This window comes from Corythoichthys intestinalis, chromosome 21 (assembly GCF_030265065.1).
Source record: "Corythoichthys intestinalis isolate RoL2023-P3 chromosome 21, ASM3026506v1, whole genome shotgun sequence".
Classification (NCBI taxonomy): Eukaryota; Metazoa; Chordata; class Actinopteri; order Syngnathiformes; family Syngnathidae; genus Corythoichthys; species Corythoichthys intestinalis.
The window spans coordinates 16,110,858-16,138,717 of NC_080415.1; the positions used below are offsets into that span (position 1 = coordinate 16,110,858).

Sequence of the window (27,860 nt, forward strand, 5' to 3'; positions counted from 1 at the left end):
CCTTTTGTTGTTTTGGTGGTGTAAACGTGTGCTGACTGACAGGATCAACCTGATCTTGCATGGATTAATTTTGTTGTTAACCCTTACTAACCTCAGTGAACTCATTAGCTGCCATTGTTAGCGCTAGACATCAATTCATTTATTCGTCCCTCCCAGTCAAAATGAATTGGGCGTCTAGTGCTGTCAATGGCACAGAAGAGAAGCATTCACAGGCACAGAAGAGAAGCATTCACAGCCAGTCTTCTGAGTTTAAATGAATTGGAAGTCTGTTGTTGTAATGTTGTTAAAAATGGGTCATTTTTTTCCAATTGGAAATGAATGGGGCAGATAGCACTGAATACCTCTACACAGTTATACAAGCCCGTCGACGGGGGGGGGGGGGGGGGGGGGGGGGGGGGGGGGGCATTGTCCCGGGCCTCAGGACCATAGGGGCCCCTGAATGACCCTTAATTTATTTCTTTACATTCAGTTATTTTTTTATTTAAATCATTGTCTGATAAAATATGTTCTATTCGATATATACTTAAAAACTTTTAAGATATTAAATATTTTAAATATATATATTTTTCCTTTTTTTATACTACGCTTCACCCCCAATTATTAGCAGAGAATGGTTTGATTCCGATCTGATGCACTCAAGGCTACACTACGTACGTAGTAGCCTGTTGAGCTGCGGTATGACAAGACTTCCTGCTCGCGTTAAGCCGAGGAGAGAGAAGGTGATGGGAGATCAAGGATATATGTTAGTCTGTGGGGAGCAGGTGCGTGAGGCTGAACAGACTCTGGTCCGGCGGCTGGATTTATCTTGGGTTTATAACCCACTGTGTATTGTAGCAAACGTTAATACGAAGCACAGTGTTACACATGTGCACACACGTAGTACACTGCTACGCATTTTGTTGTCTTTGCCATTTGGCGTTATATTGCTGCCTCTATTCTGAGAGAGCAAAAATGGATTTTGAGCACTGAAAACACCCCTCCTGCTCTCGCTCAATTTCTGCAAACCTGTGCTGCCTCTATTCTGAGCGAAAAAAAAACTGGATTTCACTGATGTTATAAATGACTTTGCTGTCAAAACAATCTAGGCGCATCACTGTTTGAGGGCTTGATGTGGGATGTGGGGGGGGGCAGGCACAGGATGTTTAGTTATACTGTTTTGTTGCTTAGCAGGCAGGCATAGCACTCTCAGTTGTATTGTATTGCAGTCTACATGTGACAAACGATGGAAATTTTTTATATTGTGTCACATCACATTACAGTCTGTTAAATTTAACTGTCCATCTCAAATTAAATAATTTGAAAATGTATTGTCATTGCTTGCAAAGCGTTACAAGTACTGCATATGTTGTCGCGACAAGCCGGTGGCAGAGTGGGGGTGGGGTGGCCCTATAATGGTCTCTTGTCCCCGGGCCCCTGCAAATCTGTTGACAGCTCTGCTGTTATAACACGTTTTAGGTCATCCTCTTTCAATATAATTGTACCTAATGGAAAGTCTGCCAAGCATAGATACACACACACTCACAGTGCATAGCCGTAACCGGAGTACAGACTTCCAAGATGTCACAAGTGAGGAGGCAAATGACCTCATGTCTGCCGGACTGCCGAAAGCAAGCGCCGGGAATAGCGTGATGTTGCAAGATGATATGTCCTGGGAGAAGGCACACATTCACAGAAACACACACCCATGCGGTTAATTGATAAAAATGCCGTTGACGTTTCCTCATAACAAAAAAATTTTCATGGGTAAAATTAGCTGTCAAATTGGTAATTGGCAAGTAGACAAGCTATCAAATATAAAGGCGTTGACCAACCTGTCAATGATTATGTAACAACTAGTTATAAAACAAAGCAGAAATTGATGTTTGGCAAGATTTTTGTTAGTCTTGCTAAAAATAAAAATCCACTAACATGATGAGATGAAAAAGATATTGTTGATATGTTTGTCATGTAAATATATTAAAAAATTGTAAAACTGTAGTTCAAATCATCAATTTATATTAATTATATTGATTCTTTGAATAACAGTATATTTGCTGATATTTAAAAAACTGCCATAATTAGATTGGTTCAATATAAGGGCCTGAGATCAATTCTATACAAAATGAAATAGTTAACACCAATTTTTATTATTAATTTTGACCCAGAGCAATGTATTGTTTGATTAGGGGTGTAAATCAACAATTTAATGTTACAATTAGGGCTGCAACTAACAATTATTTTGAAAATCGATTAATTGGATAAATGTCACTTTCTAATTACCTTCACAGCCTTACCTTGAAGTTGTTTGACGTTGCAATAGTTAAGACAAAATGACTATTTCCTTCAAAAATATTTCATTACAGCTTCCCAACTTAACTGTAGTCTACAACTGTATCAATTATCAAATTTGTTGGCAACTAATTTATAATTCGATTAGTTGTTGCAGCCTTATTAAGTTTTAAGACGGTGTCCTACTTTGACTTGACAAAAATATCATGAAGAAATCTGATATTTACAACTGTGAAATTATATGTATGTTATAATTTCCAGAAATTAGAAAAGTTTAAGGTGAAGGTTCTAAACAATTGATTGGTTATCAAAATAGTGATTGTTGCACCTGTAGTTACAATACAATATCATTACAATATTTGCCAATATTGCAGTCAGCCCCAATTCAATTTCGATAGAGCTTTTTTGCTTGATGAATCGTTATCCCCCCAACTTATAAATCACATGTAAATTCAATTCTTTGTCAATGCATCTTTGGTAGCTATTACTGTCTCAAGCACAGCCCCGTTGTTCATTTTTACTTTGGGTATATTTAGAGGAAAAACATCCCCCCCCAAAAAAAAAAATGTTTACTACCATTGTTGTTGTGGGGAAAAAATGCATCTATTTTGGGACATAAAACAATGCTATGACTACATTCCAGATTCACTAAGCACGCAACTAGCAATACAGATACTCAGCTATTTTGTCTCCTAGGTGACAGGCAGGACTTTTCAACGGCGGCGAGCAAGCGCATCATGGAGGTGGTAAACATGGCCCGCGTGCGCCAGCAGCTGCTCCTCAGCCAGCGCCAGCACTCTGAGAAGGAGCAGGACACCTGGGTGTTCCCTCTAGTCCAGATGAAGCCCCTTGGCATCCAGGTGGACGAACAAGTCACGCAGGTGGGTGAGAGTGCAGCGTGCGTAATCCTGCATGTGTGACTCACGGAGTTAAAACATGACGAACGGCGGAATAGTTGAGCTGCATGTTACTCACATTTTCTGGGCATAAACTCAAACAACAATCGCCAGCTAGATGGAATGTAAACTAGTGCATCAACACCGCAAGATTTGTTTGTAAAACGTATTCCAACTCACACGTTGATCCGAAAATAAACTTGAGAACAATTGTTAAAACAATCGACAGCTTAAAACTTATTGAAAAAAATAAAACTGGATTGCCACACCAAAAATGCTAAAATGTATCATCCCTCCAATCTAGCGGCTCTTACATGACGCAGGCCCAGACTCCACAGTCTACCTGACGTCAGGCTACTTCAACCTGACACGGGCGTACATGCGTCTCGTGCTGGGAGCGGGGGCCGACTACCGCATCCTCACCGCTTCGCCGGAAGTCAACGGCTTCTTCGGAGCTAAGGGCGTTGCCGGCGCCATCCCCGACGCCTACACGCACATCGCCAGGCAATTCTACGAGCGCGTGAGGCAGCTGGGCCAGCAGGGCCGCATCAGACTGCAAGAATATCACAGGCCGCAGTGGACCTTCCATGCCAAAGGTACAGTAATTCAATTTTTGGATTCTGGAGAACTGAGACGTGTTTATTATGTTCTCTAATCTTCCAGGTCTGTGGTACTACCTCTACGGGCATGATCGGCCTTGCCTCACACTAATTGGTTCCCCCAATTTCGGCTACCGATCGGTCCACCGGGACCTGGAGGCCCAGATCGCCATCGTCACAGAAAACGAGCAGTTGCAGGACCAATTACGGGAGGTCTGTGTCGGTACACCCGTCACTCCTTGACATGAACAAGGCATCTTACTTTAGTCTTTTGTCATGTACAGGAGCAGGAAATGTTGTACCAACGTTCCTCGGAGGTTTCTGGATCGACTTTTGAGCAACCGGACCGCTACGTTAAGCTCTGGGTCAAACTGGTCACGCCATTCATCAAGAACTTCTTCTAAGGTACCGCGACAGAATTGAAATATTTCTTGACAACTAAAATGGAACTCTGTAAAAGTGGCTTTTTCAGGTTTCACTCAAACAACAAGGTCAAGAAAACACTGTGTTCTTTTCTTCATTTTTTCTTTTCTTTTAAAGTTTGGCTTGCCTGAATGTTTATGACATTTTTATATTTTTCTGTGACATCATCCTTACATGTATGTGATTTAATAGTCTTGGACTGTTGCACAGTCACCCGAATCCAACTTGTAATCGACTGCGGGCAATTTTCTAAAGCAACTTCCCGAGCCGTTGTGGTCCGTTCCGAACCCCCGTCCTAGTCTTCCCAGCAGCATCCCCCCGATTGACTCACCGCTTCTCGCTCTGACTCACATTCGCTTTTATTTATGACATCCATTTTTCTTTTGGAGGTTCACCTCTACTGAGTGGACATTTTGTTTGGTGTGCATGACAACAAAGAATTGGCAGAGGGAAATAAATGAAAGAAAAAAAAATCTGGGCTGTATTTGATGAAATATGTATAAAAAAAGTCCAGACGAATATACAAAACTTGCATACATTTACAAAAAAAAAAAAAAAGCTGTCATTACAGTGGACAGTTATTCAAATGTTGTTCAACCCTTTACAGGGCAAGTGGCTACGTTTGGTTATTAAAATTAAATATTAGCTATTATTTAGATTTTTAATCATAACTGCAGTGGGGTAAATAAGTATTTAGTCAACCACCAATTGTGCCAGTTCTACTTGAAATGATTAGAGAGGCCTGTAATTGTCAACATGGGTAAACCTCAACTAAGAGACAGAATGTGGAAAAAAATCACATTGTTTGATTTTTAAAGTATTTCCCAATTAGAGTGGAAAATAAGTATTTGGTCACCTACAAACAAGCAAGATTTCTGGCTGTCAAAGAGGTCTAACGAGGCTCCACTTGTTACCTGTATTAATGGCACCTGTTTTAACTCATTATCGTTATAAAAGACACCTATCCACAAACTCAGTCAGTCACACTCCAAACTCCACTATAGCCAAGACCAAAGAGCTGTCGAAGGACACCAGAGACAAAATTGTAGACCTGCACCAGGCTGGGAAGACTGAATCTGCAATAGGTAAAACGCTTGGTGTAAAGAAATCAACCGTGGGAGCAATTATTAGAAAATGGAAGACCTACAAGACCACTGATAATCTCCCTCGATCTGGGGCTCTATGCAAGATCTCACCCCATGGCGTCAAAATGATAACAAGAACGGTGAGCAAAAATCACAGACCCACAGACCCAGGTGAATGACTTACAGAGAGCTGGGACCACAGTAACAAAGGCTACTATCAGTAACACATTGCGCTGCCAGGGACTCAAATCCTGCACTGCCAGACTTGTCCCCCTGCTGAAGAAAGTAAACGTCCAGGCCCGTCTGCGGTTCGCTACAGAGCATTTGGATGATCCAGAAGAGGACGGGGAGAATGTGTTATGGTCAGATGAAACCAAAATAGAACTTTTTAGTAGAAACACAGGTTCTCGTGTTTGGAGGAGAAAGAATACTGTATTGCATCCGAAGAACACCATACCCACTGTGAAGCATGGGGGTGGAAACATCATGCTTTGGGGCTGTTTTTCTGCAAAGGAACCAGGACAACTGATCTGTGTAAAGGAAAGAATGAATGGGGCAATGTATCAAGAGATTTTGAGTGAAAATCTCCTTCCATCAGCAAGGGCATTGGATGAGACGTGGCTGGGTCTTTCTGCATTACAATGATCCCAAACATACAGCCAGGGCAACAAAGGAGTGGCTTCGTAAGAAGCATTTCAAGGTCCTGGAGTTGCCTAGCCAGTCTCCAGATCTCAACCCCATAGAAAATTTGTGGAGGGAGTTGAAAGTTCGTGTTGCCCAATGACAGCCCCAAAACATCACTGCTCTAGAGGAGATCTGCATGGAGGAATGGGCCAAAATACCAGCAACAGTGTGTGAAAAGCTTGTGAAGAGTTACAGAAAACGTTTGGCCTCCGTTATTGCCAACAAAGTGTACATAACAAAGTATTGATATGAACTTTTGGTATTGACCAAATACGTATTTTCCACCATGATTTGCAAATAAATTCTTTAAAAATAAAACGATGTGATTTTCTGTTTTTTTTCCTTTTCTTTTTTCTCCACATTCTGTCTCTCATGGTTGAAGTTTACCCATGTTGACAATTACAGGCCTCGCTAATATTTTCAAGTGGGAGAACTTGCACAATTAGTGGTTGACTAAATACTTATTTGCCCCACTGTATTAAAGGGAACCACTGACAAAGACTTGTAGTTCTTAGAAGATAAATGTTAGTATGAGTAATAATAATTTGATAGTCAAACTCCTCAATGTATTCGTTTCTTTAAAATTTGAAAAGTTAGTTTGACTAGTAGGTCGCCAATGTTGACGACGCAGCGCACTCTGGGAGGGGACGTCGCTGTCAGCGCTGCCCTACTTCCACAGTGTCACTCGTTAGCTACATAAACATGTTGTCGTTTGTCCCCTTTCAAGTTGAACCCAAGCCGAAAGGTGATGAGCAGGACAACACTGTCCATATGTCACAAAATGAAGATCTCCAGCAGGATTCGAATTTCCCAAGCGACAGACAAGCGCGTAGACATAGGACTACACTTTTGCGTGACATTATAGTAGAGCAGGGCGGTAAACCCAAAATTTACCGTTACCGAAATTCTTCACAATGACCGACGTAATTTTGACCATGTCGGTAAATTCGGTAATTTAATAAAACAAGAAAATATAGTCTTTTCATCCCGCTTTGACTGTGTTGTTCGGCTATGTTCATTTCCCTTTAAGAAAGCAGTCGGTGTGCTTACATATGGAGTCACGTGGTTTTCAGGAAGCCAAACAAACAGAAGCCCGGTAGGCTAACCCTAGCGGCGAACACTACAAGCAAACGGAGCAATGGAGTTGGGCTTAAGAGAGCTTCGCCAAACTTTCACCCGACATTAAGTAAACTCTTGGCGGGATCCAGACAGGCTTTCACCCGCTGTCCTCCCTGGTTCTCACGATTTCAGGAGAGGATGCTTTCAGTGCTTTCTTCTGGTAGCAAAGCCACAGGCTAACGCTAGCGGCTACCGCTACAAATGAACGTGATGGGAGTCTGATAGCGGCTCTAACCTTGTCGAAATGGCTGAAATTAATGAGTGGAATGGTCACAGACTTCATCTAGCAATCATTATGTCGCGTTATTTGGTATCTCTGTGTGATTTCTCTGAAAGCTTTGATGATGGTAAAGTACTCAGCATAAAGTGTTATCCAACAGTAAAGCCTATATATAATTCATTCATTCATTCATTTTCCATGCCGCTTATTATGACAGTTTAATGGCCACAGCTATTTTTCTTTATGTGTTTGCTTTATTCTGCCATCATAAAATCTTAAATGTCCATCACCCCCAGCGTGCACTGCGTGTGTAGCACATGGCGCCCTCTGTAGGTCAAAACGTACTAAATATTATAGCTTCTTAAATAAATGGCAATATGTTTCTAATATATTTTAGTAAAAGACAACAATTGCAGTTTACAAGAACCAACAAGTCATTAAGTCCGAGGTTCCCTCTGATATTTATAAATACAATGCGAATAACAGCTAAATTAAAAGGTCAACAAATACACTGGTTACAGCCCCAAGTGACACTCTGAAGTATATTTTTTAGTCACAGAATTTAACTTCATTGCAAGCCATTGACGGCGCTAGAATTCCAATTCATTTAAACTGGAAGGGGCGGGTGAATGTCCAATAAGCAAGTGCCCCTTAAGGATTAAAAAAATATATGTATAATTTGTGAATGAAAGTGTTAAAGCTTCTACCTTTGTGCCATTTTTAGACACGGGTGTTTGGCACCCATAAATCTTCTGGTCTTGTTCCTGGAATAGAGAAAGGCGGCACTCAAACAATCGCTTTGTACAAAACAAAACAAAAAACAACTGTAAAGATTATCAGCTGCAAAGAGGAGGGACAGTGTTATTGTTAGAACACGTTTAGTACATTGTGACACGAGTTTTTGGACCTACTCCAGGGTTTGAGAGTCTGCATGGGAGGAGCAGTTTAGCAACTCCGGGCTTGAACTGTACCCTCTAGTGGCCAAAATGTGAAATACTAGGTCAAAAAGACTTGCGATAACTTTTTTTCAGGCTAAAAATTCATTATTTTGGAGGAGGGATTTACCAACCTGGGCTTTATTTTTCCTTGACGTTGTCTGTTGTTACTGCGCAGGCGGTGAGGATGGAGGCAACGTCATTTCTGCTGATACTGCACACGTGAAAGAATACTGGAGCATCGCTGGCATGCCACAAAACACTGAACTTGTGTCCAGGAAATGGAAACACTGACTGTTTTACTTCAGTTACATTTCAAATTAAGGTCTTTTTGCTCCACAGAAGTAAGAGAGACTTCAAAAGAGAATGTTAGCCACAATGAAGGACAATGTGGGAGTGTCATACCATCTGTTAACAGATCCATGTACTGTACATTGAAAAGCCAAGTGTTTGTGAAAATTCACACCAAAGAATGGAGATTTAGGAAGAACCTGGATTGGTTGGAAACTTTTAATGAGACAAAACAATAAATAATGTCAAATAAATACAAAGTAACAACTTCCGTCACCTTCATATCCACTAATTGTGCGTTGAAAGCAACCGGGAGGGTGACAAAATGCAAAAGGAGGTCCAGTTTTTTTGTTTTTTTTTTTCCTTCTTTGTGCCTGATTCACATGAATACTTGCATTGTTTTTCACGGGATGTTTCAATTTCCCACCCGGAGAAGTAACAAACTAAATTCTCTCAAACATAGATAGGTACTTTGAATATATAAAAAAGAGGAAATGAGTTAGACCTGCAGTTGGGGAAAGGTGCAACAGTGGGTTCATTGGTGTCAGAGATGAGTTCCACTTTTTCCAGCAGCATTCATCCATCAGTCAATCCTGCCTGTGTTAGCTAGGACTACACGTCCTTCAAAGAGGAAACCTTCTTTTTGCGAGTGGCCAACATCTCGTAGAAGGGGTCTTTACTTATGGCGGCTCTGCAGGAGACATGTGAAGGATGCATCGTCAGAACACCGGATGATATTTCAATAATAAAAGACATATCTCTGGTCAATTGGCAAGGAAAGTCAATAGGGCTGCCATAAAGGATTTAGAAAGTCAATTACAAATTATTTTTGTAATTAGTCATCTGTTTAGCTTTACATTTAAACTGGAAATGTGCATAAAAAAAAACAAAAAAAAACACTTAGGTAATTTGGTTACTAAAATTATTGTTTTTCAAGGCGGCATCAGGACTTTACAACTATCTAATTTTGTTTAATTGTATAACATCCAACACTTTCACCATTTCTGTTGCATGAATTTTTAAATTGATTTATATACCAATTCATTGTTGCCGATTTCAAATGTGCCATCAGTTTTATTCTGTATGCTTTAATGGGGTCGATATTTTGTAATAATTAGTGTTTATACAGATTCTTCAAATATTTTGACTGAATACCTGTTTAACTTCTCAGTCCTTTACATAGTTTAATGCATTTTTCTTAATCATTGTCTACATTAGCTTGTAATGGTTGACTATTTTCACATATTGAAATACTTTGGCAGCAGTGGAATACAGCACGTCACACATTTCCCCTTTTCTTCTGTCTACGGATGTCTAAAGTAGGCCTGAACGATATTGGAAAAAACTATTGTCGCGATTTTTTTTAGGTTTGCAATATATTGCGATATTATATTGCGATATTAAAAAAAAAAAGATCTATCTTTTTTAAAGAAATTTTCACTAAATGACTTGAATAGCTGTTTGGAAATACTTTACATAACACACCGTGACCACAGTGTATTCATATAATACCGTCTAATTTGTTAATGATGAAGATTTCTGTATGAAGGTATCCAGGAATTCATGTCTGCACAAAATAGATAATTTATTGAATACAATATTTTACACTTCAACAGCAGCAAATACATTAAATGATAAATAAAAGAGCAGGTGCATTAGTCCCCTTAGTTTTTGACAAAATATAACAAATAAAAACTTCTGTAAAATAACAACAAAGTTGTCAACATATTTGAACAAAAATATTAAATATGACAAATAAAAGAGTTGTTCACAAACTATAACAATAAATAAAAACCTCAGTAAAACAACAAAGTTGTCAACATATTTGAACAAAAATATTAAATATGACAAAAGAGTTCACAAACTATAACAATACATAAAAACCTCAGTTAAACAACAAAGTTGTCAACATATTTGAACTTAAATATTAAATCTGACTAATAAAAGTGCAAGTGCATTAGTCCCCTGAGTTGTTTACACAAAATATAACAATATAAAACTGCAAAACGGCAACAAAGTTGTAAAAATATTTCAACAAAAATATTAAGTATCAAAACTTTATGTGCAGCTGTACTATATATAGTTATTTGAAAAATACGGTTTACAATAAATTTAAATATAAAAGAAACAAACTCAATTGAACTTGTAAATAATTGAACTGAATAACTGCAAATAACTGTGATGAATAACAGAACCATTTTAACTCCCAAATTTCCTGCCTTCCTGATAGCTGTCACATTAAAAGAAGAAAAGACATTCCTTCAGCTGTGTTATGTATTTGTCTGCATATCGTCCACCTTCCTTGCTCAGCAATTCTCAACTGGGTCTCATAGGTTTTTGGCCAAGACTATTAGTTTATCCACTATAGCAGGCTTGAGACAATAACGTTGGCACGTAACAATGTTCCCACCTGTGCTAAAAAGCCTCTGATGGGGAGCTCGTAGCAGGAATGCATAGATACCTGCGTTTTAAATGGTCCCACATGTTTGACAGATTACTTCTTGTTGAGGCAACCATGGCGAGGCACTGTCGACAGGGCTGTTTTTTGTCCCTTATAGTCTTATTCTTGCCAAAATACTTCCAAAACTCCTTTTGGATACAGTCTTCCTTGCTCCTCCAACGTGTTGATTGCTTGCTTTCACTTTGAGAACGGGCCCTCCTCCCTCCGCTCTGCTGTTCGGCCCCTCCTCCCTCCACTCCGCTGTTGCAGGGGGAGGGGGAGGAGCCGATGACTTGCTGGAGAGAAAGAGAAGCTGTGCGCTTTTTCCCCCCTCTCCTTCCTCAAAACAAACGTTTGTGGATTAAAAAAAATGAAATTAAAAAACTATCGCACGTCCTTGCGATGGGACTATTGCACATGCGCACATCGCGATGGCGATGTTTAAACGATATATCGTTCAGGCCTAGTCTAAAGCATGGCAATATATAACAGCGATCCCTAGTTTTTTGCAGTTAATGGGGACCTGAACCCGCTGCGATAAATGAAAAACCGCAAAGGATCTTGTGTGTGTTCAATGTATTTATTCAGATTTAGCATTGGAAAGAGATACATGTTTGTTTCCCTTTTTTTCCCCAAATTAAAAAAATGTATATACTGTATTATGTATATACATATTTTAATAAATGGTTTTTAAACACTTCAAATGGAATAAATATGATAGGTTTAAACATGTTACTGTCCCACCGAATTATTTCTAAGCAAGAATTAAGTAGAAAAATGCAAGTCTTTATTAAATGCTTCATTGAGTGGGTCCACTCAAATCCGCTCAAGCAGGTCACCTACACACAATAAGTTGCTACAGCAACTGCTTAACAAGTTAATGATTGACGCATGCAGCCCTTTGAAGTTTCGGCTTCCAAGCATCTGTGGCAAGATTAAACCTTAATGTCAGTCAATCATCATTAACTTTAATAAGCAACTCCAGTGCACTGCCTGACCAACAAAGAAAAGCAGGAGCGAGAGACTGATCGAATCAGGACAGCTGTATAAAATACTGCATTTATTTATTTTTTAACTGTAAAAAAATCTGCGATGGACTGAGGGTGTGAAGTAGCGAGGGATCACTGTACTTCGCTACATAGTTACTTTGTGGACTTTTGCATTTATTCTACATCGCAAAAAACTACTTTCAGATTTGGATTAAAAAGAAATCAAAATTTTAAACAGAAGGAATAATTATATATTTTTTAAACTTTTGGTTTAAATTCAATCATTTTAAAAACAGTATTTGTAATATTTCTTTTCTAATTAAAAAAATAATAGTAAATATGTTCCTATATTTTATTATTGGCTGGAAAAAAAAAATCGGGAAATTAATCAAAAATAGTTCATCTGAAAATCAATGATAAACTAGTCGTTTAATAGTGGCGCCTTACATACATCACATGGCTCTACTAACTCATCACGAGCTGGGTGGAGTCCTACTTGGCTATATTTATAAAATTGGAAAAAAAGGTTCCCACCCCTGTTTAAAGGACTCACTTGATGCTATTGATCCACTCATCTTTCTCCTCAGCAGTAGGGGCAGAAATCCTGTAAAAAGTGTGGTTGCCCTCAACCACGCGGCCGTCCGCCTCTGTCTTACAAGCCTTAATCACCTGATCTCTGTGGTCTGGGATGAAGAGTTCGAAGCAGTTCTTGGGAACGAGATGAGGAAGAGCACTTGTGAGCCGTATGAAAACCGCATCCGGTGCGAAAGGTTCAAAGAATTTACCGGCTTCTTTGAGTCATCCACTTCGCGGATACTCAGATTTTCCAAGGGAATGATCCCTCTGGGTTCTTTGTCCTTTGTGGAGAGAGGAAATACATTTCATAATGACAGTACTTCAACACTTTCATTGCCATTGATGGTGATAGACGTCCAAATCAGTGTTGTTTTCATCAATAAGGATGATAACGAAAATATTTTGTCACAAACAATTTTTTCATGATTATGAGCTTAAAACTTGGCTTGGGAGACTAGAACATAAGGAGACGATTGCCAGCTTTTGAGAGGACAACTAGACAAATATTCAACATTTAGTCTCAGTTTCTGTCATATGTTCACCATGTGTCATATTATCCTATTGTACGTGTAATATGTCAGCTTGCATCGTAGCAATGTTTGGGTCATGTCCCTCATGTGAGATGTGCTGCGCCTTTCCCTCACTTTACTAGAATGTGTTTCAGACTAGACTGCGCTCCATCCTGCTTGTTTGAAAACACATGGTAAGATTTTTTTTTATTTTGGCAAGAGAATATGCAATGTTGCTTAAGCCTTTAAAGGTATAATCATCACACACTAAATGTAACTCGTCGCGTTAGCATAGGATTCATGTTAGCATGAGCAGCTTTAGCGTGGCAAGCATTCTCTTAAATGCCGTTTTATTTTTTTTAATTTTTTATTTTTTTTTTAAATACAGTTCGTGGCTTCTAAGTTCTTTCATCTAACTCTGTCCTCTGCTCTCACACCAACCACCTTCACGTAATAACTATTTTTGTCCAAAAGACTATAGACAAAAATTAAAAAGGGCTGCCAAAAACAACAATGGTCCAAACCGTTTTGACTGGAAGCCCTTTCGGAATTGGACGTCTATCGCCATTAATGGCAGCCAATGTCCCGAATTAAACTTCAAGTAAACTTACAGTTGTGAACTCAAAATAATAAAGGCAGTTATCAGTGAGGATAAACCAGCGCCTCTTCCAGGTTTTTACCCTTCCACCTGAGGAAAAACAACCATGATTATCCTTGAACTTGACTTGTTAATGCATGTTAATAGAGTTTGCTGCAGTTAAAAAATGGAATGGGAAAGGATAAGAAGCCAGCATGTTTGACGTATTAAAAGCACAGTGCGGAAGACGAAGCGTGACAGTGAGCTTAAAGCTAATGCGCACGAAGCGGTTGGAAGAGACAAAGCAGTGAATTAAAGCAGAATCAGACGGTACTTACCTCCTGTGTCATAAAACGGGGAACAGAAAAAAAAAGGAAAACAGTCAACTTTGACATTCAAATGAATCACAGCCTCAATGAGAGCTTTCCCAAGGGAGACGCCACAAGGGGGCGCTCCTGGCAAACACTCACCGAGTTTGAGCAGCCAGCCTTCTCTGTCAGGATTGAAGAAAGTATGCGTAAGGTCGTTGCCGTCGTCTTCGGGGATTTTGAAAGGCTCGTTTTTGATGCTTTCAAAGAGGTTCTGCACATGTAGCCAGATGACACGTTATACACAGTGAAATCAAAATGAAAAGATTGCACCGTGATGAGAGTTTAGGGAAAGTCACTCACCCGGAGCAGCTCATCCGGCAGGTCCCCGCCATCATTAATGCCTCGATTCATGGCTGTAAATCTCTGAACCGAGGGCTTGTCCTTCACATTGGGGTTGTGCAAACTAGTGTTCAACATGATCACAGCAAAGGACAGCACATAACACGTGTCTGCGGGAGTAAAAAGTGCTCATCATTACAACGCCGGAATTTTACATTTGGGAATATTACAAGTGTTGCATACTCATACTAGTATCGGTACCAATGCAGCACTTGAATAACATCCTCAGTATCAGGCAATACTATGAAATAACGAGCCAATGCTTCGCAAAATGTAATCTACTTTAGACGGCTGCCATAAGGCAAAAAAAAAAAAAAAAAAAAAGATGTTGTTCCCCTTCCCAAGAGGATGATAGACGTCCAACTACAGCGAATGTTAGCTGCCAGCCCTCCCACTTTAAATGGATTGGACACCAGTGCCGTCAATCGCAGAGAATGAGATAAGCAGTCTCTCACCAAACAATGATAGCAGTTACGTTACATTTAAGTGCATGTGAAATAATTTAATATTAAAAGGAAAAAAAACAATTCATCAAAAGACGTGTTATCGGTACAATATCAGCATTGGTGACATCACACAGCCAGGTGTCAGAATCTGTATCGGGTCGGGATATCCCGATAACATAGTTTGTGACCAGATTCTGAGGATCTGCCGATACAGAGTCCGATCCAATACCTCAGCAATGTATTAAGGAACATCATGCATACAAAATGTAATATTTCCATACTGCATAGATTATCTCTCTCTCACTATGCGATTTTATCGTTTGCTTCCCACGACGGCTACACTAACGTTTGCCTTTAGACAGTGTTTGCTTCCCCTTCTGCCTCTGTTGTGATGTTGTGTAGTATAAAATAGGGTTGCAGCTATCGATTAATCGATGAACTAAGTAGTTCGAATAATCGGATAATCAGATAAGGAACCTTAAAAAATTCAGCTGAGCCTCAAACGATATAAAAAAATAAATGGGGTACTATGTACAACAAAAGAACAATTGGCTCACTTACATAGCAAAGTCCACTACCTTAAATGCTATGTTGTTTTTTTTTTAACAATGCTCTTAAATGGTTCAAACACATAATCCCACAAAAAAGACTAAACCTATACCTATAAACTTAATTACAAATGCATTTTAAAAAAACATTAGCTCAAACAAAAACTTACCTTACAGTGGGGCAAATAAGTATTTAGTCAACCACTAATTGTGCAAGTTCTCCCACTTGAAAATATTAGAGATCTTTAATTGTCAACATGGTTAAACCTCAACCATGAGAGACAGAATGTGGAAAAAAACAACAGAAAATCACATTGTTTGATTTTTAAATAATTTATTTGCAAATCATGGTGGAAAATAAGTATTTGGTCAATACCAATAGTTCATCTCAATACTTTGTTGTGTACCCTGTGTTGGCAATAACGGAGGCCAAACGTTTTCTGTAACTCTTCACAAGCTTTTCACACACTGTTGCTGGCATTTTGGCCCATTCCTCCATGCAGATCTCCTCTAGAGCAGTGATGTTTTGGGGCTGTCGTTGGGCAACATGGACTTTCAACTCCCTCCGCAGATTTTCTATGGGGTTGAGACTTAGAGACTGGCTAGGCCACTCCAGGACCTTGAAATGCTTCTTACGAAGCCACTCCTTTGTTGCCCTGGCTGTGTGTTCGGGATCATTGTCATGCTGAAATACCCGGCCACGTGTCATTTTCAGTGCCCTGGCTGATGGAAGGAGATTTTCACTCAAAATCTCTCCATACATGGCCCCATTCATTCTTTCCTTTACAAAGATCAGTCGTCCTGGTCTTTTTGCAGGAAAAACAGCCCCAAAACATGATGTTTCCACCCCCATGCTTCACAGTGGGTATGGTGCAATTCAGTATTATTTTTCCTCCAAACAAGAGAACCTGTGTTTCTACCAAAAAGTTCTATTTTGGTTTCATCTGACCATAACACATTCTCCCAGTCCTCTTCTGGATCATCCAAATGCTCTCTAGCAAACCGCCGACAGGTCTGGACGTGTACTTTCTTCAGCAGGGGGACACGTCTGGCAGTGCAGGATTTGAGTCCCTGGCCGCGCATTGTGTTACTGATAGCCTTTGTTACTGTGGTGCCAGCTCTCTGTAGGTCATTCACTAGGTCCCTGCGTGTGGTTCTGGGATTTTTGCTCCCTGTTCTTGTTATCATTTTGACGCCACGGGTGAGGAGGGAGTTGAAAGTCAGTGTTGTCCAACGACAGCCCCAAAACATCACTGCTCTAGAGGAGATCTGCATGGAGGAATGGGCCAAAATACCAGCAACAATGTGTGAAAAGCTTGCGAAGTGTTACAGAAAACATTTGGCCTCCGTTACGGCCAACAAAGGGTACATAACAAAGTATTGAGATGAACTATTGGTATTGACCAAATACTTATTTTCCACCATGATTTGCAAATAAATTCTTTAAAAATCAAACAATGTGATTTTCTGTTTTTTTTTCCCCACATTCTGTCTCTGATGGTTGAGGTTTACCCATGTTGACAATTACAGGCCTCTCTAATATTTTCAAGTGGGAGAACTTGCACAATTAGTGGTTGACTAAATATTTATTTGCCCCACTGTATGTTGGTTTTAACAGGGAGCAGCTAAATTCAGCCATGTGAAATGAGTTATGTCATATTCACTGTTACCACTAGAGGGCAGTGTATCCACCCAAAATAAATACAACTAAATGCAAACACTTTTTCAAAACAAACCGTTACTAATTAAACGAATACTCGAAGCAGCAAAATTAAATTCCAATCTTTTTTCTAATCTAATTACTCGAGTTAATCGATTAAGCGTTGCAGCACTAGTATAAAACATACTTTTTTTTCTTTTGGCAATATCCTGGTACATCTCAAATATTTTGTTGCTTTGCAGCCCTTAGAATTTTAATATAAAAATAGTTTTAAAAACCCAATCCTTTTCAACCAATTGCAATTCTCTGAAAATATTACGATCGGGCCCGATTTCCGATCATCGTGTAGGGGACATCCCTAGTATCAAAAACTAAAAGTGATATCGGTGTGACACAAAATGTTCCCTGCATACCTGTGCTCTGGAACACGCCGGGATTGCAGCGGCAGTATCGTTGTGCAAATGCCTCCATCATGCGGTCGATTTTCTGGGCCTCGCCGGGTAGTCGGAAGCTCCACAGGAACTGCCGCAGCGCCTGGACCAGGTTTAGGTCCGAAAACTCGTGCAGCTGTAGGAAGTCGTGCAGCACCTCGATGTTGAAGTCGTCTCTGTAGCACACACGCATTTGTAAGCTTAAACATGAGGTGATCTTTTCAGGAAGGAGTATTCCCCTGGAAAACGACTGACCTCTCCCCCAGGTAATCGCCAATGGCAGTCTTGTTCAGGCCTTCACCCTTGTAGAGGAAGCGCGCAATGTCGTCGCTTGTGTTTTTCAGCAACGAGCAGTCGATTAGAAACTCGATACCCTAGAGACGACATGTGGGAAATATGTGCATTTATTACTAGGATTCAGCTGTTTCTAATATTCTGGATACATTTTGTTTTCAGTCTTACCTTCTTGGGGTCCATGTTGAATTTCTTCCGGCCCATGGCCATTTGTTTGTTCCTCTGCATGCTTTTCCTAACCACCCAGAAAAAAATAGCCAACAAAAAGACTCTTGTCAGGGTAATACAGTTGTTTCCGAAGCTTCAATTGTATGCACCTAAAATGTGTCACTAAGTGAAACGGAGTAAAGTCAAGTCAGTAATTTCAAAAAAATATTAGTACAGAAATCTTCAACTATTCTGTAATAAAAATAGAGGTGAGACCTAACACAGTATTTACCGGATATTACGTAAGACTTAATGAGTTTAAAAAAATATATTTTTTTTAATTAACGTATTTTAATTGCAAGGTACGTTTCAAACAAAACCTTTGTCAGTGCATAATCTTCTAGTACATCGACTAAATTGATGCATACATTAGCAAAGCTAACGGTTGTCAAAACAGAGAAATCTGGTTAAATAAACACATTAGAAAAAAAACCCTGATAAAAACGTGTTTGTACATAAAAATTGTGGCGGTCTCTAGATAAAAGGTGTGAAATTAAAGTGTAATTTAGGTTTTCTTTCAGATATTTGTTTTTCCACAGTTTTGAATTAATAACATATTAATTGCAGTTTTCCTGAGTATATTACTTTATACATTAGTCCACTAAAATTATTTCAATTTTTAAAAATCTGGCTTTTTGGAACAAATATTGCTAAGTGATTAAAATGAGATTGATTCATTACAAAGCCTCAATTAAATTACTGTTTTCGGACCATAAGGCGCACCTGACTATACGCCGCCACCTACCAAATTTGACACGAAAACAGCATTTGTTCATAGATAAACTGCACCTGACTATAAGCCGCAGGTGTCCTCACTGTATCATGGGATATTCACACCAAAAGATTAACCGGTAACACAACGTACATTTGACAGCGGCATCATAAGATCACATGCACCGTCATGAAGCTTTCAACCAATTGGCTGCAAAGCTTCATTGCTTCAAGAAGCTTCATTTGGCCTTCACTGCTCACTTGGGGGAGACAGTCAACCTCTGCTTGCTGCCACCTGCTGTCAACACTGTTGTCGTGCAATATGCCTCCTAAAAGGCATTGCAGCGTTACAGATGTAAATAATCAAAACTCATGTTCTGCGCTAATTATTTCTTCAGTTACTGTTCCAGTTGTTTCATTAACTGCTAGTCATGGCAGTTGGTAACAATTTATTTGACAGTGGCGATATAAGTCTGTAACAAGACCATCATAATTATGTTATGACACTACCATGAGCATTAACGAATGCTTATGACCCATGTCATTTTGTGTAATCCGGCAAATTATCTCACTTTTGAATGGATGTAAAGATCCGAGCTGTACATAAATGGAGTTAGTGCCTTAATTCATAATGTCATTAATGCCCATGACAATTTCATGTCATAATTATGACAGTCTTACGACACCGCAGTCAAAGAAAGTGTTCCCTATTAGCCCAAATAAATCCACAATTAAGCCGCACTGGACTATAAACTGCAGGATTCAAAAGGAGGTAAAAAAGTGGAGGCTTATAGTCCAAAAATTACGTTTTTTATCAAGTCTGACACCTAATTAAAAAAAAAACACTACAAGTGCTCAACACAACAATCCGTGGTCATACGTTTCATGTCATTTCAACCCATGTTACAATAACATTAAAAACGATTCTGATCATTTGATATTGGAAAAAATACAGGGGAAGTGCATGATAACAAAACAAAAATGGCTCTCAAACTTTCAAGATAACTTCAACTTTTGAAGAATCAAGGGCTTTAGCACCATCTTTTGGCATTTTAAGGAAATATTGAAGTTACACAGATGCGTGTCCTGGTGTTTTTATTGGCAAGTAACTGAGGGCAGACTCCCCAGGATTAACTGCAAATAAGTGGACTGGAACAACCCATTACATTTTGGTGAAGAAATATTTTCATGAGGTTTGAAGAAATAATTCTTACCTTTCTTCAGTCAAGCCCAGGTTATCAATCTCACTGGTGACTTCTGCTATCTCATTCTTCAGCCTCTGAAATCATAAAGAAAACAATTGGAAAAATCTTCCTGAAATGAATCAGTGACCCCCAGCCCCCAACTCTCTCTCGCCACCACCACTCCTCTGTGGGAGCTGGAGCACCTGTTCTTGGGACTGGCCGGCGTCCTTGCTTCCCCTCTCCTCATGCCCTGACCCACATTCACAAGCCTGCTTGGCCAACCCCTCCACGGCCCCCCTGACACTTGGCCCAGACTGGACGAAGTAGGGATAAATGCAAAGTTCAAGAACTGGGGTAAGAAGTGGATCGAAAGGCGGGAGACCGAACGAGACGAAAAGATATGCGAATAAATTTAAAGAGGAATTTGTCTCTCATTAGAAAGTGTCCAGACACAATTCTTATACCAAGTAAATAAATCCAGTCTGGACACTTCCACAAGCGTATCCATGGTTACAACCACCTCCCCCTCCCTTCTCTCTGTGAGGCAACGGCGTCCCATGTCTCCATTACTGGAATATTTGACGGTCCATTGACCATTTGTCCTGAGGGCACGTGGAAGCGACACTTTTAGCGGACAAGTGAGGATCGAGAGTCGGCACGAAACATGTCAATTCGCGGTGTCTGGTTTTGTCGTATACTATTTTTGGATCGATGGTTCCCATATTTAGCACTTTAAACAGTCAGGATAAAGTGGAATCTCCAAAAGTTATGGTTGTGTTCAACTGACATTGTTAACGAAACATCAAGTGTGACAGAAAAGTAAGCTGCAACAGTACAGTTTTGTCACCAGTGTGTATGTGCATCTGTGCCAGTGTTTACTTGTATGTCCAGCAGTAGCTCCTGCTTTCTGCGGCGGATGCTCTCCAGCTCCTGTCTCTCCTCTGGGCTGAGGTCATCGGGCACTGAGGGTCAACAAAAATGTGTCAATACAACAAACTGGCAAAGAACTGGATTGCGTTGCGAAGGCAACAACATTTTGTATCCATTATATCAACCCCGCCCACATCTGACCAAGAAAGACACGCACTGCTTGAAGTTTTTCCAACAAAATTCAAAGAATAAAAAACAAACAGTGCAGTTCTTTTATCTCACCATCTCGTCACGCAAACCCTGAGGACACAACAAGGCTGAGCTTTAACTTGATTGTGCAAGTGTCAATAAATGTTCTGAATGAATGTTTCTAAAAAGGGCAAACACACACACACGGCTCCCAGACAGACACATTTAACTAGTCTGGAGTTGCTCTTATTATAACCTAGGAAAAGAATAACGCACCATTGTGAGCCGAGAACATTTCTAACACACGATTAACATCACTTAAAACAATGACCTTATGACACATGCAACAGCAAAAGTGTCACACTGGAGGCCTTTAAATGTGGATTTTTTTGTCAAGTAACGGGACACCTTGTCATAGTGGCCAGCTGCTTGGAAGGGGCGACATATGCACACTTCACACATGAACTCAAAAACACTCCATGGCAACGAGATGTTTAAACAGACACAAAATCAGTTTGTCATTAGAACTGGAGTTGCTAAGAAAAGTAACACGTCACCTGTCATGTGTGGTCACACTATTTCTTACCAGAAAGAAAGGATATTTACAATAAAAGTATCTTGATCCCGTATTCTTCTCCAATCCGATCCACTCGTCTTAATTTTAAGAGGTAATCAGTCCACTTTTTCTCATAAAGTTATATCCAGCACTCATTCCGGCATTGTAAAGCAGACCGATGTGGAACCACCAGAGAAGGGCGAGAACCTTTAACATCACCCTCCCCCAGTGCCTCCCCTCCCTTCAGTCTATCTCCTCCCTCTCTCACTCCATGATCTTAGAATGGATGTGCCTCTTCTGAGGAAGTTTACCACCTGAATTGGTTGCAGAAGAAAGTTCAGTGCCCATGTAGTTCTGATCTACTCAATCACTGATCATCTACTCAAGAGTTATCATTAGCTGAACTCATTCACCATGTGGTGTTATTAGGGATGTCCAGATCTGATCACGTGATCGGAATTCACGCCGATCGCGCAGTTTTTCAGAGGATCGGAATTGGGTGAAAGGGATCAGAAAACAAACAATTACAACACCACTTGAAGCAGCAAAATGTTTTCTAATCGAATAACTCGAGTTAATCGATTAATCGTTGCAGCACTACACTGTTCAGTACACTAGAGTATAGGCCTCCTCGTGTTTTTGTGTCACAAAGTGACATACAGTGGTATGAAAAAGTATCTGAACCTTTTGGAATTTCTCATATTTCGGCATAAAATCACAATCAAATGTGATCTGATTTTTGTCAAAATCACACAGATGAAAAAACTGCTTTAACTAAAACCACCCAAACATTTATAGGTTTTCATAGTTTAATGAGGATAGCATGCAAACAATGACAGAAGGGGGGAAAATAAGTAAATTAACCCTCTGCCTAAGGAGACTTAAAGAGCAATTGAAACCAATTTTTACCAAACAATTTAAGTCAGGTGTGTGCCCAATCACTGATGAGTGGTTTAAAGCTGCCCCGCCCACTATAAAACACACACATGGCAAGTCTTCATGAGAAGCACTGTCTGATATGCAATATGGCTCGGTCAGAAGAGCTGTCTGAAGACCAGTGATCAAAGATTGTCTATTTGTATAAAGCTGGGAAAGGATACAAAAGCATTACTAAAAGTCTGGATGTTCATCAATTGACAGTCAAGAGAAATTGTCTTCTAATGGAGAGAGTTTGGCGCAGTTTATATCTCCCAAGGAGTGACCGTCCACCAAAGATGACACCAAGAGTTCAGCGCAGAATACTCGGAGAGGTAAAATAGAACCCTAGAGTGTCTGCTAAAGACTTACAGAAATCACTGGCAAAGTCAAAAATATCTCTGTGCACACATCAACTATATGTAAAACTATGGTCAAGAATGTTGTTCATGGGAGGACTCCACGGAAGAAGCCACTGCTGTTTTAAAAAAAAAAAAATATATATATATATATATATATATATATATATATAGAACATTTTTGCTCGTTTAATGTTGGCAAAAAGGCACTTGGACACTCCACAGAGGTTTTGGCAAGATATTTTGTGGACTGATGAAATCAAAGTTGAATTGTTTGGGAGTAACACACAACGTCATATGTGGAGGAAAAATGGAACAGCTCACCAACATCAACACCTCAGTCCCACCATGAAGCATGGTGGGGAGAGCATCATGATTTGGGGCTGTTTTGCAGCCTCAGGGCCTGGACAACTTGCAATCATTAATGGAAGAATGAATTAAAACATTTATCAGGATGTTTTGCAGGAAAACCTGAGGCCGTCTGTCAGACAGTTGACGCTAAAAAGAGGATGGATGTTGTGACAAGACAATGATCCCAAACACAGAAGTAAATCAGCTTCAGAATGGTTTCAGAAGAACAAAATACACGTTCTGGAGTGGTCAAGTCCAGACTTGAACCCCATTGAGATGCTGTGGCATGACCTAAAGACAGCAATTCATGTCAGACGTCCATGGAACATGTTTTCATCATTCTCAGCTGCAAGTTTGTTCCTTAAATGTGCTGAAGCGTACAGTTCTTCCTGTTTCGACCAAATGCTCATCTAGTGAAAGTTCAAAGTGAATATCTATGCATGTACCCAACTCTTTATTGCATTAGCATATAGATTTCAGTATAAGTATTTCAGTGCTTCAGTATAGCAAGCTATAGTACTTCCTGAAGCTGATGTGTTTTTTGTATGATTTTATTTTGTTTACAGTTAAACGTGTTAGGATTTAGCTCTAAGCCTCGGATCCCACTGCCTCTGTGCTTTGGCTTTTCATTTTTTTCACAGAAAATATGGAACGAGGAGAAACTTTTGCCAGCTTCTCAGTCTGGTCCAGTCTCATCCAGCATTACCCCACAGGACGAGCGATGGCAGCTGACCGGATACCCGAGGCCAAGCAAGTTTATTTGGGAAGAAAAGAAAATGATGCGTTTGGTCGTCTGGCTCCACTCATAAAGCGAGAATTGTCCCTCGCCTCGGCAGCTGGCCCCGAGGCCAACCAGCTCGGCGCGTCCTGATATAATCCGGCGGTTACGGTAAAACTTCCCCTGAAGACTCCAAAGCATTCATCACCAGCAAGTCCAACATGTACTCAACTCAGCATAGCAGACATGTGGCCAGAGAGGAAGATTGAGGAATGAGCTGGAACAGTTTTTGGATACAGGACATATACCACAAACTACATACACTGTAGCAAGACACGACATCAGAGACACAATACAGGGGGGGAAAAAAATCACACGCCCTTTAGTTGTATACCATACAATAGGGTTGTTATTACATTCGGGTCACATCATCTCTTAACATTTCCCTTTTAAAAAAAAAAAAAAAAAAAAAACTGCACAATTTCCTTTTAAATTTGACTGTATAAACACAGATTCTAAGTTACTAGTTCTTAACATTTCTAGTTTAACCCTTTACAAGTCACCATTTAAATCCCAAGAAATTAAAAGAAGACATGACCCCAAAATGTGATGTTCACGTACTGCATGTGAATTCGTTTTTATGGGGTTCGTTTTTTTTTGTGTTTTTTTCTAACCAGAAAATAGTGACTTTCCAAATAGTTAAAACCAAGAGAAATGCAGCATTTGAACAAAGGCATATTTCTGTTTTATTCGACAGAAATAGGCTAATATTCATCATTTTAAACGTACATTGCCGCGTTCGTTGAATTAGAGAAACATATTTAAAATAAATCAAGAAAAAAAGGCTAAAAGAGACAACCTTCAACTTTCACTGAAAGGTCGCAATCACATATCCTTCTTTAGCGAAGTAAAAAACAAAAATCTTAAAATGGATGCACTTGTTAAAATGGCTAATAAATAAGCACGAAGCCTCATCAAGGGTGGCGTCCGTCCAAGTCGACTAATAATGGCTCTCTTGTGCGCCCGTAAAATGCTTTATTGACACAGTCAGACATGAGATGTTTAACTTACTTGAATAAAACGCGAATGATGTTCTCAATGGTGTAAAGAGTCACAGCAAGTTAGCCGCTAATTAGCCCAACTCCCTGAGCTAACTTAGTTAGCCTTGCCTAAATTAAAAGGACCCCCGGGGCAACTTACCGACGCCGTCTTCCGACTTTAAAACCATGATTTCGTTGATGTTCAGCGGACCGCGCAGTGAAACGAGGCCCAAATGATTGAATAACAGAAAACTTTAAGTAACTTAAAATGTCAAAAGAGGTATTTATAGTTGCATTCGAACAGGCTGTAAAAATGAAAACTGTATCCATCCAGGAAGACAGCCGGTGTTGGCTCAGGGGAGGAGGTGGGACTTCATGAGATGTAGCCAATCAAAAGAGTGAGTTTATTTAATTTCAATATCTGATTGGTCGGTTAAATAGAAGGTGGGAATTCTTGCATTAAAAAGTCTGTTTACGATTTAACGAAAACAGGTCATTAAATTTCTTCTTAAAACTGCTAACATGAAACACGCAGAAAGAAAGACGACCACAAAAAGGAACTGTGCAAAACAGAAGAAGGCAAGAGAATTGGACTATAACTAGTGTTGTTGCTCCGAAAGTTAGTGTACAGTGGTAACTCTACATATGAAGTTACTTTGTTCCAGGACCTTGTCTGTAAATGGTAATGGTTGTTTTTCAAGCAGGATTTTCCCATAAGAATACATTATAATCCTATTAATTCGTTCCACAGCCAGAAAACCAACACTAAATCCTTAATAAATGCTGCCGGTACTACTGGAAATAGCGATTACACAAATAAATTATGAATAAAAATAGGAATAATATCATGATAATAGTAATAAAATAATAAAACCTGTAATAATGTAACGAATCAGGTTCTAATGTGGCAGATGGGTTTCGCGCGCTGTACCTGAACGCACCGTGTGGCTGACTTGACACAGTGAGGGATGACTTTACTTTCACTTTGTTCAGCTGGGGCGGACAGTAGGCATGTTGTGTCGCACATTCTGAAATAAATGATTAAAAACCTGACAAAGATTTTTTTGGGCGATGTTACCACAATAATAATTGTCACCTTAACTTATAAAGGCTGGTGAACGGAGGTCGGAGGAGGACAGTCGAGATCGTAGACATTCGACAGCCGTATTGTCGAGCCAGTTCACGGACGCGAGCACCATGCGCATATTTTTCTATCATTTCCATCTTAAGTTAATCCTCACCTTTTTGTCACCCTCTGCACTACAATTCTTAGACCCCATGTTGATTTCTCCCAGGAGAAAATCTGCCATGCATCTTCTTATCATCGTCTTGTGGGAAAAAAAAGAAACTGCAGCTCTGTCATAAATCGTCGCATTTCGAGCATTTTGTCGCATGTAGAAACAAATGGCGAGTCAAATTTTATGTCGGATGTCGAAAAGATCGTGTGTCGAAGCAATCATATGTCGAGGTACCACTGTATTGGTATTGGTATTGATACAACACTAAAATGACATAATCGGGGAGTACTAAAATATAATGTGCCAATGCTGTGCAATGTGTACTTTTCGAGAACTACTTTCTAACCACTGAATGTTCGTTCATTCACTGCAAGCCCTCCCGCTTCGAATGGATTGGACGTCTATCGCTGTCAATGGCAGCCAATGACGTAAAAATATTTTTGCTCTTCCTCTGGCCAAGATGCACCCTCCTTCCAATTAGTTTATCACTAGTAGATGCCTAATCCATATGAAGTGCGAGGGTGTCAACGAATGAACATGTGAGTTATGCCGCTATTTAGTATTAAAAGATTTAAAAAAAAATATTTTAAAAAATAAAATAAAATGTGGTATAGGTACAGTATCGGCATTGCCTGATACCACACAGCCGACTGTTGGAATGTGGAGCCAAAAATTGGTATTAGTGCAACACCAACTATATCTTACCGGAATCTCCGACCAAAAGGTGCATACAGTACCGTAATTTTCACACTATAAGGCGCACCTGACTATTAGCCACCAAATGTGACACGAAAATTGCATTTGTTCATCGATAAACCGCACTGGATTATAAGCCACAGCTGTCCTCACTGTATTATGGAACATTTACACCAAAAGATATTAACCGGTAACACTTTATTTGACAGCGGCATCATATGACTGTCATGAAACCAAATGAACCACAATGAAGCTTTGAATCAATTGCTTGCAAAGCTTCGTTGCTTCAAGAAGCTTCATTTGGCCATCACTGCTCCCTTGGGGGAGACATTCAACCTCTGCTGCCACCTTCTGTCAACGCTGTTGTTGTCCAACATGCCTCCTAGCATGCATTGCAGCGCTCCAGATATAAATATCAATCAAAATTCATGTTATGTGCTAATTATCTATTCAGGCACTGTTCCAGTTGTTTCATTAATTGCTAGTTATGGTATTTGGTAACACTCTATTTGACAGTGGCGCCATAAGACATAATTATGACATGATACTGTCACGAGCATTAATGAATGCTTATAACAGATGTCATTTATGGCTATAGGGCAAATTATCTCACTTAAGAATGGATGTAAAATATCCGAGATGGACATAAATGGAGTTAGTAACATAATTTACTGGATGACACTTAATGACATCTGTCATAAGTTTTCACTAATGCCCATGATGGTGTCATGTAATTATTATGGCGGTTTTATGACAGTCTTATGACGCTGCTGTCAAATAAAGTGTTACCAAATATCACAACTAGCAAATAATGAAACAAATGGAACAGTAACTGAGTAAATAATTAGCACAGAACATACATTTTGATTGTTATTTACATCTGTGGCACTGCAATGCATGCTAGGAGGCATGTGTTACCTATTAATCTAAATAAATCAACAAATAAGCCGCATTGGACTATAAGCCGCAGGATTCAAAATGAAAGAAAAAAGTAGCGGTTTATAATCCGAAAATTACGGTAGGTAATTGTATCATTGTGAATGCCGTGGCTGTATTTTTGCAGTAGTTTTTCACACTAGTTTGTCAGAAAAGAGAAATTACTGAAGAAAATCAAACCTGGTAAAAC

At 39.7% G+C, this 27,860-nt stretch overlaps 2 protein-coding genes across 18 annotated transcripts in view; one reads left to right on the plus strand and one right to left on the minus strand.

Moving 5' to 3' along the window:
* The window catches only part of LOC130909324 (CDP-diacylglycerol--glycerol-3-phosphate 3-phosphatidyltransferase, mitochondrial), a 28,119-nt gene extending 18,067 nt beyond the window's left edge, over positions 1–10,052 (plus strand). For 3 of the 4 annotated variants that reach the window (XM_057825632.1, XM_057825634.1, XM_057825635.1), the window contains 5 exons: positions 2,965–3,149; positions 3,469–3,760; positions 3,828–3,976; positions 4,048–4,168; positions 8,408–10,052. In XM_057825632.1, the coding sequence (XP_057681615.1) occupies positions 2,965–3,149; positions 3,469–3,760; positions 3,828–3,976; positions 4,048–4,167 (746 nt within the window). In that variant the 3' untranslated portion in view covers position 4,168; positions 8,408–10,052. Of the gene's footprint in view, positions 1–2,964; positions 3,150–3,468; positions 3,761–3,827; positions 3,977–4,047; positions 4,169–4,235; positions 4,507–8,407 lie in introns of those variants that run through there. The other variant, XM_057825633.1, reaches the window with a different exon arrangement.
* The window catches only part of LOC130909325 (cytohesin-1-like), a 45,350-nt gene that overhangs the window by 10,782 nt on the left and 6,708 nt on the right, over positions 1–27,860 (minus strand). The window contains exons 2-15 of one of the 14 annotated variants that reach the window (XM_057825642.1): positions 20,682–20,764; positions 19,833–19,897; positions 17,869–17,935; positions 17,662–17,780; positions 17,389–17,582; positions 14,283–14,431; positions 14,081–14,193; positions 13,646–13,724; positions 12,735–12,806; positions 12,503–12,657; positions 8,364–9,211; positions 8,206–8,268; positions 8,002–8,058; positions 1,523–1,648 (exon numbers count right to left, since the gene is read on the minus strand). In XM_057825642.1, the coding sequence (XP_057681625.1) occupies positions 9,133–9,211; positions 12,503–12,657; positions 12,735–12,806; positions 13,646–13,724; positions 14,081–14,193; positions 14,283–14,431; positions 17,389–17,582; positions 17,662–17,780; positions 17,869–17,935; positions 19,833–19,897; positions 20,682–20,764 (1,175 nt within the window). In that variant the 3' untranslated portion in view covers positions 1,523–1,648; positions 8,002–8,058; positions 8,206–8,268; positions 8,364–9,132. Of the gene's footprint in view, positions 1–1,522; positions 3,177–8,001; positions 9,212–12,502; positions 12,658–12,734; positions 12,807–13,645; positions 13,725–14,080; positions 14,194–14,282; positions 14,432–17,388; positions 17,583–17,661; positions 17,781–17,868; positions 17,936–19,832; positions 19,898–20,681; positions 20,765–21,447; positions 21,594–24,960; positions 25,180–27,860 lie in introns of those variants that run through there. The other 13 variants (XM_057825641.1, XM_057825645.1, XM_057825639.1 and 10 more) reach the window with 13 other exon arrangements.